The sequence below is a fragment of the Bombus flavifrons genome, chromosome 10, assembly GCF_040668555.2.
Source record: "Bombus flavifrons isolate JBK064 chromosome 10, iyBomFlav1_principal, whole genome shotgun sequence".
In the NCBI taxonomy this organism is placed as follows: domain Eukaryota; kingdom Metazoa; phylum Arthropoda; class Insecta; order Hymenoptera; family Apidae; genus Bombus; species Bombus flavifrons.
In genome coordinates, this window is record NC_138451.1 from 8895025 (window position 1) to 8911707 (window position 16683).

At 32.5% G+C, this 16683-nt stretch overlaps 2 protein-coding genes and 1 long non-coding RNA gene across 6 annotated transcripts; 2 read left to right on the top strand and 1 right to left on the bottom strand.

The window, feature by feature from the left end:
• The first annotated feature begins 293 nt into the window (after nucleotides 1-293).
• LOC138184554 (uncharacterized bromodomain-containing protein 10) lies at nucleotides 294-15440 on the top strand. Of its 4 annotated transcripts, XM_069122638.1 has the most exons (12): nucleotides 3798-3930; nucleotides 9881-10005; nucleotides 10069-10208; nucleotides 10379-10508; nucleotides 10679-10816; nucleotides 10958-11134; nucleotides 11218-11635; nucleotides 11705-12498; nucleotides 12567-12715; nucleotides 13016-13356; nucleotides 13451-13717; nucleotides 13912-15440. In XM_069122638.1, exons 1-12 carry the CDS (start codon nucleotides 3918-3920, stop codon nucleotides 15288-15290), a joined length of 4071 nt encoding a protein of 1356 aa, XP_068978739.1. In that variant the 5' UTR covers nucleotides 3798-3917; the 3' UTR covers nucleotides 15291-15440. The 4 variants fall into 4 exon arrangements, with proteins under 4 accessions (XP_068978738.1, XP_068978739.1, XP_068978736.1 ...); XM_069122637.1 differs by lacking the exon at nucleotides 3798-3930 and adding an exon at nucleotides 294-590 and having other exon boundaries at nucleotides 11218-12498; XM_069122635.1 differs by having other exon boundaries at nucleotides 11218-12498.
• Nucleotides 1374-6528, bottom strand: LOC138184556 (pickpocket protein 28). The gene is made up of 12 exons (XM_069122639.1): nucleotides 6253-6528; nucleotides 5784-5896; nucleotides 5596-5712; nucleotides 5061-5264; nucleotides 4718-4835; nucleotides 4238-4386; nucleotides 3812-4013; nucleotides 3316-3586; nucleotides 2989-3109; nucleotides 2803-2928; nucleotides 2575-2666; nucleotides 1374-1670 (listed from the first exon to the last, which is right to left on the bottom strand). Exons 1-12 carry the CDS (start codon nucleotides 6526-6528, stop codon nucleotides 1483-1485), a joined length of 1977 nt encoding a protein of 658 aa, XP_068978740.1. The 3' UTR covers nucleotides 1374-1482.
• LOC138184558 (uncharacterized) lies at nucleotides 5144-9866 on the top strand. Its single transcript, XR_011174340.1, has 3 exons — nucleotides 5144-5275; nucleotides 6139-6359; nucleotides 6822-9866. It is a non-coding gene; the product is annotated as an uncharacterized LOC138184558 (long non-coding RNA).
• Nucleotides 15441-16683: the final 1243 nt, after the last annotated feature.

The window sequence follows — 16683 nt, forward strand, 5'->3', positions numbered from 1 at the left end:
AGTAGATATGCGTGTGCAAGACCAGTACGCCCGAGCTACGATACTTTAAACAGTTGATTGTTTTCATTCAATCAAGATAACTTTTATATATTTTTGATACTGAAAACCTTATTTTTATTCGTCAACTTTTACAAAATATTCACATATTTTTCAAATTACAATTTCATACATATATATTTTTAATATCGAATTTCGATAGATTTTATAATAAATGTCTATGTTCACTAATAATTAACTTCAGTAAAATCGATGATTCAATAAAAATAAATGAAAAATTTGAAAGATAGTGAAATTCAAGTTTGAAAATTCGCGCGTATCGCGGTGCACTTGCGCAGAGACAGTTCGTGATTCTAGAACGACGTGACTCTAGTCCTCGTCATCGCACGACGAGTGGATTTAGTTACATCCGTACTGTAGTCCAATAAACATGGCGTCGTAGAGAATATCGAATTGTGTTTAGTGACTGAATGTCTGAGATTGTGTAGTGTGGCGATTTTTCAGTTACTATAGTATTTCGTCATCACGTTGACATGTCCTGAGGATGTTACCCGACTACGGTTAAGGTTTCATTGAGAATTCCACGCCAAAAGGTAAGTCATTTATTTGACAAGGTGCATGTCTTTCGAAATAACATTGCTATGTTTTGTTAAAGCGATAGTAGCTTATTTAGAAAAATGATAATTTTATATTATCATAAATAAATAAAAATCTGATAATTTTAGTTTATTATGTGTTCTTGTTGTTATGTTGCAATGACAGGTTGTAATTGTTTCTAACACAGTATGGTAGTTACCGTATGCGGCATATACATAGTTTAATATCGTGAATATGCAAAGATATATATGAAATTATTCTTTAATTGAATAATAGTAAAGTAAAGATTTAATATATACAATTCAATTAAATACTATATACAAAATACAATTACCTGTTTTAAACATAGTAAGAGTAATGATTATTTACTTTATTTCAATAACATAAAACTAGAAATTATAATTACCGAAACTGATACCACTTTGACATATAATTTTAAAATTAATATATAACTGTAAATTTGTAAATTTGTATTAGAGAAAGATAAGAGATTTTATATTCTATCTAGTCCATTCTGCAAACTATTTAATGTAATTTATTAAAAATCAAAGAATTAAAAAATGTATTTTAAACATATTGGTACTACCATTTGGATGGAACACTTATTGTCAGTATATCTACGGTTAGTTATCAATGCATCCTAAGTATGGAACAATAGAAAAGTTGAATAATGAATAACAAAAGGAATTGAGTACACTAGTTGAGAAGCACATTATATTCTCAAATATATTTCTTCACAGTACATTGAAAAACTCATAAATTACATAATATCGCACATTTTTGTGGATCAAACATCTATTTACATGCAATTTATATACTAACGATTAACGACAATAAAACTTTTGTCAAGAATGAGTAAGTTTCTTGAAAAAAGTAAGAATAGATAGATCATTGTACAAAGGGATAAACAAGGTTAGTATTAGAGTCAAATGGTTGCACGTGAAGAGTATTATCGCGAGAAACATGCCTCTTTTTGTATATGCGGCACCAGAACCGCAATGTCGCGAAATACATGATTTCCACCAAAGAGAGGAAACTAAAGCCCATGAAGAGACCCAACAAGCCACCAGTATTAGCTGTGTGCAAACAATTATGTAATTGAGATCCTTGAACTTTGCAAAACTTTTTATAATTGTGAATCATATGCTTTTGTTCAAATTTTAACAATTCCAGTGTTTCGCTAATCTTACGGTACCATATGATTTCATTAGGGTTCTAAACAACTGAAGAGCGTCTTATATATGTGTACCACTGTTGTTCAAACGCAATTTTTAAATGTTTAATGGAGTTGTAAATTAAAAATTTGTTTCAATTGTAATTAATATTTACGATAATTTTAGTTGATAAAATTTACAAGTATTAAATCTTTATATTATTTCATTTTTATTATCTTTCGTGTTTGATTTTTTAACTAATTCATATTACTCAATTAAAACCTCCGATTGGTAACGCTTTATTACATTATATTTTAGTGTCACCATGTGTTTAAACCCTAATGAAAGTAAAATACTATATATTATGCAAAAAATTGTTCTCATAAAGCCATCCCAAGCCCTGTCACATATTGTCGTAAAAGACAGAACAAAGATGGAACAAACAAGGAGAGAACAGTTAAAAGCCAAAAATTTGTGACCAAAGGTATCAGCAAATTTATGCTCCTTTGTTGTTTTTATAGGAAAATACACTATACGTTTGTAATGTAAAAAAATGTGTTGACGATTTGATTTATCTTCTTTGATAAGTATGTTTATATACTGTTAAATTACTACTATCATAAAAAATGAATCAGATCGATATTAGAGCTGAACCCAAGGGATCTACATGAATCAAGGAAGGATTAGATAGAAACATACGGCAATAGATAGCACTGGAAAGCCATTTATCGTCTAGACCCAAGTCAACATTTTGGTCGCCATTTTAATTAAAAAATTTCGTTAATATGAATCATATATTACGTAACAAAGATTAAGATCTACTTACATAGAAATTCTGTGAAACCAAACAACTCGTTCTTCATATACTTAGTGAATTGAGAATCGACGAAGAACAGGTGGACCACCGCCATGTTGGTACTAATAAAGAAAAATCGTTCCAATTATTATGACTAATCATTAGTATAAAAAATTATTACTGTTTACTATATTAATGTGTATTATAAATAAATATTAAATAATAATGTTCTTAAGTTAAAGGAACAAATAAAATTACGAGAAGTATTCCTTGCTTTTCTTCACGTAACTGTCAGGAACAATGAAAGAGGACACCAGTTTGCTCTGTGAGATTTCCACGTTGTAACCGATCTCGAAGCATCCGGGGTAGCAGTTGCAACTGGGCCTGTAAAAGATATGATTTTAATTCTTGTTTTGTCGGAATCTTCTGCTGAGAGAAGCTTACGTTTCAGAGACGTTTAAGGCTATCCCAATATCATCGTCGTAAAGTTTAACTTCCATTGCTCTGCGAGCTTTCATCGCACATGTATCGTCTTTCTTCTCACAGATTAACGTGTTAGAGGATTCTGGAAACAAATGGTGAATCTAATTTAGAATTAACTTTTATGTTTTAGCTTTTGATATTGGAGAGAGGACATATGTACTCATACATAAAAGGTATTCATGTTACTTCACAATAAAATAAACATAATTATTCAATTCAATTTTACCAAAAGACCATACTTAAAAGATCATTTAAAAATTACTAAAAGAAATTCATCTCAAAAATTACTGGGCATGTAATACTGGACGCAATGACAGATTTTCTGCGTGAAATTCGCCTCGCATTCGAGGATGCAGTTCTTCTGCGTGTAGGTTCTGTAGTAACGTAGCTTTCTCTCCGAGGTGAAGAAGCACTTCCTCTTCTTTAGGGGAACAGAGATTATCGACTTGCTGGCGGACAATATCCGGGGCGCTATGATCACTCTAGTCTCCTCACCCGGAGTCACAGTGAACGCAAATTCGGCGATCTTTGGTGTCTCCACCGGGTTATGCAGCAGCATCTGTGAAAATATATTCCTATTCTATCGCTAAATGTCGTATATCCTTTCATTTGCAATGTTATTTATATTTTAATCCTGCTCACATTTTAAGAAACAGAAAATATTTCTAACTTTACATTAATTATGGTATGATTTTAGATTGTAATAATTGTTAGATGAACGATTAATGTATAGTAGTAGTTTGTAATACTATCCAGATCAATTTCATGATCTGAGATAAAGTACCTTGAAACCAACACTAGCAGTGGACGAACAGTAATATTCATCGACGTCTACATCAAGAACCAGAGTCAGACCATAATATTGTCCAGCACCGTACGGTCTCCATGGAATGGAATCTGGAGGTACGTTTTCATCGTATCCGGTTTCGGGATTCCAATCGATGCTGTTGAATGGAAACGTCATGTTGATGTCGGACCAATCTCGTCTGCAAGCAAAATTCAATTTATCGAATATGGAAGACTATTTCGAACATCATCAAATTAATATTAAATTAATATAATAGAAGAATTTTCAGGAATGTAGAAATTATTGAAGATCACGAAAGACTTGGTCAAACATTGGATGTTTGAAAATCTAAAAATGAAACTATCAAAAACAAAGAAAAATTTTGATTTCGAATGTAAATTGTTATTTCTGGAATTTACTTACGGATTATAAAACAGGTACTTTCTGTCGACAGAATTAAAATTGCAACACATCCCTTCATCTGTCATGGTGGGATTAAATATCTTCTCGCAATCAGTAACATTCCCGTGCCATTTGCACAAATGCAGCATGTCTGTGCAAGATTGCGACACCTATTGAAGAATAATTAATGATGTACAGACTTACTTATAAATATTTAAATGAATATTTCAGTGCTTTTACTACAGTCGACATTTACAGATTATTTTTAGTACTTCGAATTATAATCATTCCTGTGTTCCTGTAGAACTTTTTATTCGCATCTTTAATTGCGCGAAAAATAAGGTAATAATATATGTATAATTCGTAAAATGAGATTGAAAGTACTCTTTATCTTGAGACATCATAAGACAAGTAGACTACAGAGATGTATGAATAAGATCTAACATTGTTATCATGATAGTCTCATAAACCGTATGTGAAATTCCATTGTGTGTTACATACGTTGATCATAAAACGCAGGACGTTATCCCAAGTTATCGTGCTCTCGTTGAAACTGCGAGGCGACATACTTTCAAGACGACACATATCCTCCAATAACAGCTTCTTTCGTATATCGTTCCTGTTGTTGAATGGTTCGTTGTAATAAATGTTTAATTTAGCTTTCGATGATATTTTAACAAAATATAAAGTGAAGATTGAATTGCTTAACTCTTAATTAAGACATAAACAGTATTAAATAAAATATATTATTTAGCTATTTTAATAAAATATGCAATTCCTTTAATATTTTGTTATTAAAAGAAATTTTTTGGTAGATCTTTTTATCACTTGCTTGAGAACTCACCCAGCGTTTATACGAGCTGCCTCGCTTTTTTTTACGTTGTTCATGTTACAAAGGGTAACTGAGGGGAACGGAAACTGGTCCAAGGACACCGATTCTGGACTGAGAGCAATGATAATGGGTGTCGAAACCCACTTTCGATATAGGAACCAAATATAATAAGCGGCTGTTAGGACCGCTAGTGTAAAGGAAATTACCCAGAAGATTCTGTGAAGGAGGTATTAGATTTTTAGTTGTTATAGTGTAATAGGTGCTTTTGTATCTTCTTAATATTCGAAGATAAGTATTTACAAAAAATAATACAAAATTATATTAAACATTATGTTCAAAAGTCAATACAGATAAATGTTTATGAACAAATTTTCATTTAAGACAAAAATTAAGATGTCGTAGAATTGTATTAACATTAAAAGTCAAGTCAAGTCAAAGTCAAAAGAAAATGTAAAATTTTCTCAAATAACATTTATTATTCCGAGCCCAAAAATTTGTTCGTGTATTAAATGAAATAATAATATTAATTCAAACTGCACAGAATTACCTCTCGACAATTGACAAATTCGAATCTCCGATATAACGTAAGCCATGAAGAGTACTATTTGTACAATATTGCTTCATAATGTTCGTAATCCTTATGCATCGTTGATTTTCACTTTTACTAAATTCACAAACATATTTGAATATTTATTTCCATCTCTGGTATATTATCACGTCGCGATCTATTATTACCTTATGCTCTTGTCGTCGTCATTGTCATAATGCATCAGAGGACTTTCTTTCTTGGCGTGCACGTTCTTGCTGTGCCTAGACCTTAACGTCGTATCCTTCGATCGATACATAATCTTGTGAAAAGATTAATTCGCATGAAAAAAAAATTTGTAAAAATTTTCATCCCAAATAGAAAACAATATACTACTACATGTAGAACCTTTTCCAATAAGGGATCAAATTTTTCAATTTTGGTACTTGTAGTGTTTTCTACAAACACTCTTCGATTAGAATTACAAACAACGATTACAACAACGAAAAACGTAAGATTTGAACAAACTTCTAACTAATTTTATCTTTTGTTCACAAATAATAGGAGTTGACGTTTAAATGCATGGAACGAATCTCTTAGCAAGAAGTTCGATTATACATGTAACTACATAGTAATTAAAGTTTAGTTCCAAATGCATGGAGCTTTTAATTCTATTACCTTGAACGAGGCTGGTCGAACTTTGAAAATGTCTGCAGTGGCGTATCCTTCTAATCTAAGAGGATGTTTGTACGGGTCCTGTAGATGTACAGTGTTGATGGAATAAGGTATATTAGGATCGTGATTCTTCAAATATTTCAGCGTGGCCCTGTCAGTGGTCCTGTAAACGGTTTCGATCGGTTCTGCCTTATTCTCGTCCTCTTGTTTCGAATAATCCCGATAGTACAGCTTTACCGGCATTGCATTGATATCTTGAATTGCCCGATTGCTATCCATACTGCATCATTATCACAAAAAATTCACATTCTCAACGATTTTATAATCGACTTTTGACTATAGGTATCATTTCCTCAAGCTTTAGTCTGATTTCTTCCATTAATACTATTTTTGACATCTTCTACGATGATTTGAAATTGTTTTTAAAAAAGGTACAGCAGGGTATTACTGTATTTCAATATCATAGCAAGCAGATCCTAACGTGTTTGCAATAAAGAGTGCAAAGTCATTTTTAACAAAACATCTTTTTATCAAAAATTCTTATATAAAAGTCGTATTTTTAATTTAAACAGGAATAATGTATCGTTCATAAAATAATTCTTTGCAAGAGGAGTTATAATAGCCGAGTAAAATTTTTCTTTACGAAAAGATGTCAACTGTTGAAACTTCAGACGTCGTAAAGAATGCCAACCGATAAAAACGCAGAATTTTTTATGAAAAGATGTAGTACTTCGTACGTTTAAAACAAGTTTCTTTCAAAATGAAATTCCGTACAAAATGACCATTGTTTCTATATTACTACTGTATTAATTTACAAAAAATCATTCTATATAAGCAGTCGTATCGATCCCTTTAAAAAAAACAAGCCACAATGACTTACCCTGTTCTTTATTTCATAAAAACTCCGTAATCCTTCACATTTCACTCTCTGAACAGCATCCTCTAAAGAAATATCGATAAAGTACAAAAATCTCTCTCTCTATATATATATATATATTATTTATCACAGGAAAAATTAATTGAGAATTTAACTATTTATGTGAACGACAAAAATGAAATTTCCACTTTCCTAGATTTGCCAAAAAATGGTTATAATATCTACAGAATGATGTAATAGGCGCCTATAATCGCCAAAAATAGAATACTAAAAGCGTAATCTCTAACTAGAGATATGCTAAAAGAATAATTTCGCTATGGAGAGCTTTACGTCTTGTCGAGTGATGTTTTTTCGCGCAATTAGACCGACTGAAAAGTGTGTTAGCTTGGCGAAGGATGGTATACAGTGTATTTTCACCGGTCCTTCCAACTATCGATGAAGGATGTCTGTCAACCGACTGGGGGTGGGCACCGACATGGACATCCTTTTAACTCGCTTGGACAGGATCCTCACGTGCCAATGGTTGTCTGTTGTCTTTAGTGTATGCCAACGCGATGACACAGATAATTTTAAATGACTGTTTTATCGTACTTCAAAGGAGATCTATTTCGTATAGTTCGGTTGAAAAATGATGGAAAATTTGATTCGCGGAAGTGCCGCTTCTATGCGTTTCCTTTTTCAATATTACGCGTACTTTTTCCTTTTCTTTTTCTTCTTTTATATATATTAAATGTATATTATTATTATCGTTGTTGTTGTTATTGTTATTGTTATTGTTATTCTTGTTGTTGTTGTTGTTGTTGTTGTTGTTGTTGTTGTTGTTGTTGTTGTTGTTGTTGTTGTTGTTGTTGTTGTTGTTGTTGTTGTTGTTGTTGTTGTTGTTGTATATAAATAGTTTTTACAATATTTGTTTGAATTTGCGCAATATGAATGCAATCGTAAACTGGATAAATTGATAAACTCATTAGCTACTATGATTTCCATTTGGAGTTTACAAAATGTAAAAACACAATCGTAGTATTTTAAAACATTCTAGCGAAGAATCTTTTACTTGAGAAACATATTTTGGTTAAAAATTAATGAATTAATTTAGAATTCTTGAATGTAGGAGAACGTTAGAATGTCTTTGATATTTAAAGAACCATAGTTTTAAGCCTCTACAATCAAAATTGTGTTCACTAATGAAGGAAAGCTTGTACATGATGAATTATCTTTCTTTCTTCTGAAACTTTCATTTGAAGTTTACTTTACTTCTCATTTAAAGTAATGAACCAATATAAAATTGTTAACTATAACATTTAACATAAAACATATAATACCAGAATAATTATTTGTTAAAGTAACAGTAGGATTTATTTAATCCAACTCCATTTATTTTTGTCAAACATAAAAAGCTAGACTCTATTCCATACTGAACGCCATATTCTAGACGTTTCTTGAGACGAGACTTACACAATGGTGGAAACGAGACACAAGGCCATTCGAAGAACGTACTCACACGTTATACGAATACTGAGCAGCGAAGATGATCTTGATGGGGCGCGATTTTTCAATGAGATAGGAAAGGGAAGTCGTGTCGGTGTTCCTTTCACCAACTGTTGAGACCAAAGTATAATTGTAGAAAGAACGTCGTCTGATCAATATTAAACAACTATACACATGATCACATATTTGTATAACTTATGGTTTTCAGATATAATAGTGAAAGAAGCGATAAAAAGAAATTATTGTGTGTACGTACTACGAGATGTATTTTATTCTTTATTAATAATTACCGCGCATCTTGTAGAGATCTATTAAGAATTGCATATCAACTGCTAGTAATAACAATTTCTATTTAAATTCCATGAATGTCTACTAAAAATCACAAATATTCTGTAATATATCTTAGTGTAAAATAGGATTAAAATAGAATAGCCTGCGACTGAATTATTTAATGAAATTTTAATATCTGTCAAGTGGTTTTTCGTGCATTTACATGGATGCAATGTAAACGAATAATATATCCATATTCAGAGACAATTTTTTCATCTTGTCTTGCATACATATAATTACGATAATCGTATCTTATAGTAATCACTCAGCTGCATAGTTGAAAGGTGTATACAACAATTATCTACACGGTGGAAGGTTCTGTTGTTGATTGCGAAGTGCAAATGTTTGCAGAACTAGCGTAGTACGCGATTAAGCAACATTTATTCGCGTTATCGTGCAAATATTACCTTCGACATTCAAACGCGAAAACGAGCAGCATGAAATTTTTATGAAACGTATGAAACAGACCTAATCTAAAGGATATGTAACTTTAACGTTGAGGGGGGTGAGCTTGCACTTGTGTGTGAAATTATTTACATTGACACTCGTTGGTCGATAGTAGGTCATCGTTGTTTGCTTTGTGTTAAAAAACGTTGCAAGAGATGACAGTGATTGCGAAACGGCGGCAGTTTTTTAAATTACGTACGATTCTATCTAATTAATGGTACATTTGCAATAATATCACATTAAACACACTAGCAGGTTTGAATAAGTAATATTATATAATTCCTAGGTAAAAGTAAGAACTAGGTCGCTTTGCAATTAGCACAAAAATCTTAATTATTTTTTGCCGTATGATTGGAAGGTTTACGAGTTTTTCTTTTCTTAATGATTGGAATATTTGAAAATAATTTTAATTACAGAGGGAAATAGATTTGTTGAGTTAGTTAATTGTATTTCGAAAAGTTAGATTCGAGCATGTTTTTTTCTTCATTTAAGTTACAGAAATGACGAAGAAAAATAGGAAACGGAAATTGGAGGAGGAGGAGCAGTCGATGATCGATTGGGAACGAGAGAACATTCTTACAGAAGAAATAAGAAATGAGTTGGAATTCATGTGGGAGGTACATATTTCTGTTACTTATTCCATTCATAAATCCTCTTTTGTAACGTTTAATTGTTTACAGATTCCACAAATATTCCATTTTCTTCATCTGACAAAAGAAGCTCTGAACATACCTCATTTGTCCATGTATGAGATGGAACGAATGCTTTTGATACCAAGAGCTTCCAGACAATTGGCAAATATCATGACGTCGTTGTTAAGGTAAAGTAGAATTTAGAATCGCAAAAGAAGAATTCAAACATCTTAGATTTCCTTCCAATATTGTTCTATATAAAAATGAATTAAATAAAGCAAATGAAATATTAAATATTCCAAATATTTTTCTAATCTTATCAACACTTTCCTGAAATTAATAATACTTTTGGTTTTAGTTCCCCCATGTCCAAAGCAAAGTTGAGAAAAATACCACCGATGCCGTACGAATTCTGGACAAACATTCTTGCATACAAGATGAAGAGCTGGTTCAAAATTTACGAAGCTAAACATCAGAATGCGGTAAAGGTGAGAGTTTGTAGTCTTTGTGCTTGATAATGATAATGTTGCTTTAATGTCGTCACTTATTACAAAGCATTGCATCGCGTGTACAACTATCATTGTCTGTTTAAATAAATTAATTTTATACATGGACATTTTGTATTACAGTGATTAAAAATGTGATAAAAGATTTTTAGGTTCTAGAAACCATTGGTGTGGAACCTGAGTTCTGGAACGTTTTCCCCGATGCTCCCCTGTTAAATGGCAAGGATTTTGAGGAGTTGACCTTCAGACAGAAAGTTTGGCTTCTGAAAACAGTCTGTGATACAGTCATGGTATGAAAAAATACAACAAAAAGAAAAAAATTAAAAGAAGCGTCCCATGATAAAAATCAAACTTTAAGGATTAGAAGTTTAGAAATTCATTTAATTTAATTAATAAATTCTTTAGTTGTTGCTACAAAATATAATTTTTAGCACACTAGAAAAACTGTGCAAGAGGAAATAGCCAAGCAACCATTGGAAAACCAATTTGAAACCGTTCTAGGCACCGATCGTTATGGGGCAAGATACATATACTTTCCACAGTTTCTTAAAAGTGATCTGAGAGTTTACAGACATTGTCTTGATAACAACATTTTATCAACAGTAAAGGTATCCAATCACTGACAATTTTTAGTTCACTTTCTTTCTTCATTGTATCATTTATGTTCTTACTAATATTATTTCTATTTCAGCCGATTAAGCCGAAAATAAAGACGCAGTTAGAGAACAAAGCATTGGTTTCAAAAGATTTAATGAAAAGGAAAACGAAACATAGAAAAAGAAAATCACGATGGAGTAATGGATTACCACCAAAAGCAAGGAGAAAACCAAATAAAAGTGATGATAAACATCTGAACGATTGCAAGTGCAGTAGCGACAGTGCAATAGGCTCATTGACAAACGAGGACACGAATTTTAGTAGTACAAGCACCTGTAGTAATAACAATAATAGCAGTAGTAATAATAATAATATTAACTTAAATACTATCAACGTCGAAAGGTCGGAAAGTTTGTCGAAATGTTCAGAAGTAAGCACTATGTCCGATAAAACATGTAAAAGTACAAAGTCGAGTGGTTACGATACAAATAATTCTGTTCGAGATATTCCTGGTAAGAAGTCATCTCAAAAAATGTTTAAAGGATTTTCTGACAGTAGTAATAACATTAAGTGTAATATAGAAATAATCAATGGGATTTTGAGCGGTTTAAAATGCGAAACTGTCGAGGAAAAGGCCACAGAAAATAACGACATATCTTTGACACAAGTTTCACAAGATAAATTGAAGATAAATCCAACGAAGCAATCATATTTAGATGCGATGGATGTACATATAAACAAAGGTGATTCTGTCGATAGAACTATTGATAATTTGTCTAGTACCTCAAAAACAGATGATGAAAAACTGAATGAAATTATCAGTGCAGAAAATTTGAAATTGAACGATAAAAATCCGGACAACATGCATGGTGTTAGAGAAACACATCAAACATCTATCACGTCAAAATCCGACGATGAAAAATTAAATGAAACGAGAACTCACGTTCGAAAGCAACAAAATGATGCTAGCTTATCTGAGGACAAAGTGGAAAATAGGATTCTCAGACGAAATGGAAGGCTCGCTAAAGAACAGAAATCGAATAACGAGCAATCAAACCAAATAATTAAAAATGATACAACATCTTCTGATGATAAAGATCTTTCTTTGAGCGAATTGAGAAGTATGTTACAAAAAGAAGCGATGGAGGATGATTTTTCTTTTGACGAGAATAGTGAGATTAAATACAATCTTAGGAAATTAAATCGCCTGAAAACAGAAGAATGGAAACAGGAAACGGAGGATTTTAATACGATGCTTTCGGAGCTTAGTGTCTCAAAATTTCAACTTGTGGCTGACAGTGTTAATTCACTAAGAGACCTTATTTCTACCTTTTCACCAAAAAATGGTAGTCTAAGTACTGATACTGACGGTGAAGTACGTAATGTCTTTGTTTTATTTAAAATTTTCTTTTAGCCTTTTTTTTAATTTATATATTTCCTCAGACCGAACTTATATCTCCATGTGAAGTAAAATTGGTAAAAAGGATGACAGAGTTGCTATCTTCTTTAGAGGAAATGGAACCGGCTTTGCGAGAGTCGATGAAAAGAGCTAGAGGGAAGCTCCAAAAGGAATGGACTAATTTTAAGGAAGGGTATATATATTTCATTTATATTAAAGCATACAATATCATCCACACTATCAGATCTCATCGAATTTCATCTGGGAGTAACAATAATAATTTTGAAAGATAGAACAAAACATGTATATCTGATAATTTGTTTGCACAATTTTTGCACTTAATACTCCCAGATCAAAAGTTCATCCTGCCTGAAACCTCTTAAACTTGCTACAATCTATATATGATCTGTAAAGTGGAACTCATCCACCTTCTTTCAGTAACGTTGCTTTCATTATTGAGTATGTATGACAAACAAGTTGCTGTATGTTGTAGCAGTGCGGAGGATCAGGACTCATCTGGGGAGGGTCTTGGCTCTAATTGGTGGGTTCTTGGATCGCAGGGCTGTCAATTGTCAACTTCCGGAGACGCAACGTTACAAACGTTACCGCAGCCTACCATATCCTCAGCTGGCTCTCAAAACGTCTCCAACAAAATCGAAGAGGTATCCGTTAGTCACGCAGAACACAATAAAAACATCAAACAAGAATGCACAAAATCTCAAGATGAAAGTTTACAAAACGAAACGCAAAGAGAACAATCTGAAAGAGATGAAGGCAACAGTCACAAGAACGCAGGAATTGAAGAAGAGACAAAAGAAGATTCAAGCGAAGAAGGTATAAATAAGAGGCAGTGAAATGACAATAAAATGTTTTAATTTTAACAAAATCATTAATATTAATAAAAAATTTCATTTTATTATGAAACTAGAACAACAAACGCGAAGAGTGTTACGAGCTCGGGGCATTTCCTCATATACAGAACAACTTTATTCAGACGATGAGATCGAAGAGAACGAGCTGGAAGAATGGACCGACGTTGAGGCCGTGTACGCGGCTCCCAGCACACAGACAGGTCCATCCACTTCATACCTTACTCCGAAAGTCAGATACTCTGACGATCGGACAAACGAGGAGGAGGACTCAGACCAAGATTGGATTTTACCAAGCTCTCGCAAAAGGAAAAATAAACGTCCATGTTAGTATAACAACGTGAAATTATTATAATCAACACTTCAGTAACTTTACCAATTTTTTAAAAGTATTATAGAGCATTATTATATATTATATATTATCATAAGGAATAATCAATGCAAATTATAATAATGCAAATTATATATTACATATTATGTATTATCATAAGGAATAATCAATGCAAATTATAATTTATAGCTGCCAATAGAAGATTAAAGTCTTTCCAACACAAGTTACAAAGCATCAAAATTAATGCTCTCCAAGACGCGGCAGAATCAAAAGTAACCTCTTCCACCAAACTCAACAGTGAAAGGGAACTTCCTAGAATCAGAGAAATCCAAATATGCAAACCAAAGAAACCGATCAACTCAGAATCCCCTAACAACAACAATACAGCAGACAAACAAGAGGCTGTAGTTGAAAGTAAATCTAAAGAAACAGTGCCTTCTACAGAAATAAGTTGCAAAGTAGAAAATATCGCAAGCGTGCATTCGGAGTTGGACATCAAAGACGAAGGCCCGATCTATGATTCTACACCGAATCAGTTCGATAGCTGTTACACGGTTAATTCTAATTATGTGATGCTCAAAACTGAACCGAATCCGATGAATTATTATGTGATGCAATCAAATTCTGCAACTGTCGTTCCACAAAGTGCAATCGTGCAATCTGGCCCAATGGTCTCAAGTATTATACCACCGATTCAACAAGGTTATTACGTACAAGGGGGGCAAAATTACATTATCCAAAATTCACAAACCAATTTCGTACCTTCCCAGCCATTCCAACCTCAAGGACCACAAATGATAGCTCCACAACAATTTGTCAACCATCCTGGTTATGTACCTTACATGGTAACGGCTACTCAACCCCCAACTGGATATATAACTACCGGTCAACAAATTCTTTCGCAAGAAATGCCCCAAAATCCTCCGTTTTCAGTTCAACCTAATACTACTTCAGTAACTAGACCTTTGCAAAACAGGTATTCAGTGCCAAGACAGAGCTATCCACATCCTAATGGAGCTGTTATAAGAAGTAGTATGTCCATAAGAGGAAATACACCGCGACTCAATAATTCCAGGGTCATGAAAAACGTTCAACAGCAACGCACCCCTGTTAGGATGCAGAAACCGAAGAAACCAACCACATCTTTGGAAAACACCGGTCAGAAGACTACTTCTTTGATCGTTCTCAGCGACAGCGATGATGAAATTGAGATGATAATTACCGAGAAGACCGGTCCTGAGACTGAAGCAGAAAAAGCAAAGAATACATCTAGGAGAAACATCGCGCAGACTAAGCAAAAATCAACACTCACGTCAAACGTCACGGAGGTACCAACGAAAGGTGTGATTCCTCCACAGATAATACAACGCATGAATCAAGGAGGGATCTCTATAACACCAGTCAAACCCACACCACCTGTTCAAAATACCAATACACAGTTGGTAGTAGTTGTAAACGAAACTGGAAGCCATTATGCCTTAGCATTGCCGAACGGAAGCAAGCTGATTCTGACTCCTGAACAGGTCGCACAGATTCGAGCTTCGAACGGTGGGAAGCTGATCTTGTAAGACATTATTTTAATTCAAACTTCAAAATCTTTTATAGAATGAATAGAATATATTCGTGATCTCTGGTTCACGTATATATCTTCGAAATTGATGTTCCTACAACAAAGATCTGTATAATAATATCTGGAGCATTCTGGAGAATTCTGGAGCATTCTGGAGCATTCTGGAGCATTTTGTACCAATTTGTACGCGAATATCAAAAATTGCTATACACTATTTTAAGATAATGAAACCATCTGTATTTGAAGTGTTACTTTGACTATTATTGGATGAGTTTATCCCTGAATCATTTCACTTTGTGCTTATGAAGATCTTAAGGAAGACATAAGGGATTTTATGCATTTATCTATTCGAATAAAAAAGAAGGAAAATCTTAACACATTAGACATGCATATATGAATACACTAAACATATTCTAAATATTGTATCTTTTCGAATATTTCTCTTCCCACATTGTAACGTTAGAATGATACTCGAGACCTGTGATGTCTACAACAATTTTCATATATTTTTGTTACGCCATGTTAAAATAATATTTGTATTATACAAATAGATCGGAAATGTTAACAAAACATTAATTTTTTTCGAGTTTAAATCAAGCTTAAAACACTTAAGCAAGACATTACAAGATAGCGCTATTATACTTTGTATAATTAATAATATACGTGTTTAGAATGTTTCGTTTATAAATTATATTTATGAATTGTTAATTTTCGCCATGACTCGAATTTAAACCAAACATTGAAATGATACGGACTATGATAAAACGTTATTGTTCACAGGATGAATTGCGAAGAAGAGTATTTTATATACTGTTCAACTTCGAATGATATCATAAATGCGTACTATTACTGAATAACATGCATTTTTTAGGTCACTAATATAATGTGTAAATAATATTCTACATAAATAAAATAATTATTAAGACATCACTTACGCGTAACCTGAATTATAAAAAAAGCTATATTACAATTATAATATAATTATAATTATAAAGCTTATTGGAAGCCAGTAAATTCGAATATACAAAATTTACAAAGTTAAAGATTTAACAAAGGAATAAATGCAAATAAGTTGTATAAGATATATTTAATTTTCATTTCTAATTATGTCTCAAAATATATTTATTAATAACTAATTTAACCATAGTTCTTGATGTGAAATATAATCACAGGGCATTGTAATGCTCTTCTGTATTATTTATTACCCAATGCATAGATCGTTGATATTGCATCATGTATAAATCAGAAATTCATTGCACCAGAACAGTATAATTTTTTTGTTCTCACCTAGAACGATGAATTTTATGAAGTACATGAAATACTGCTTTTGACAAACATAAAAAAGTTATATTATCTTTAAGTTAAATATATTAAAAAATTAGTTTATTTGA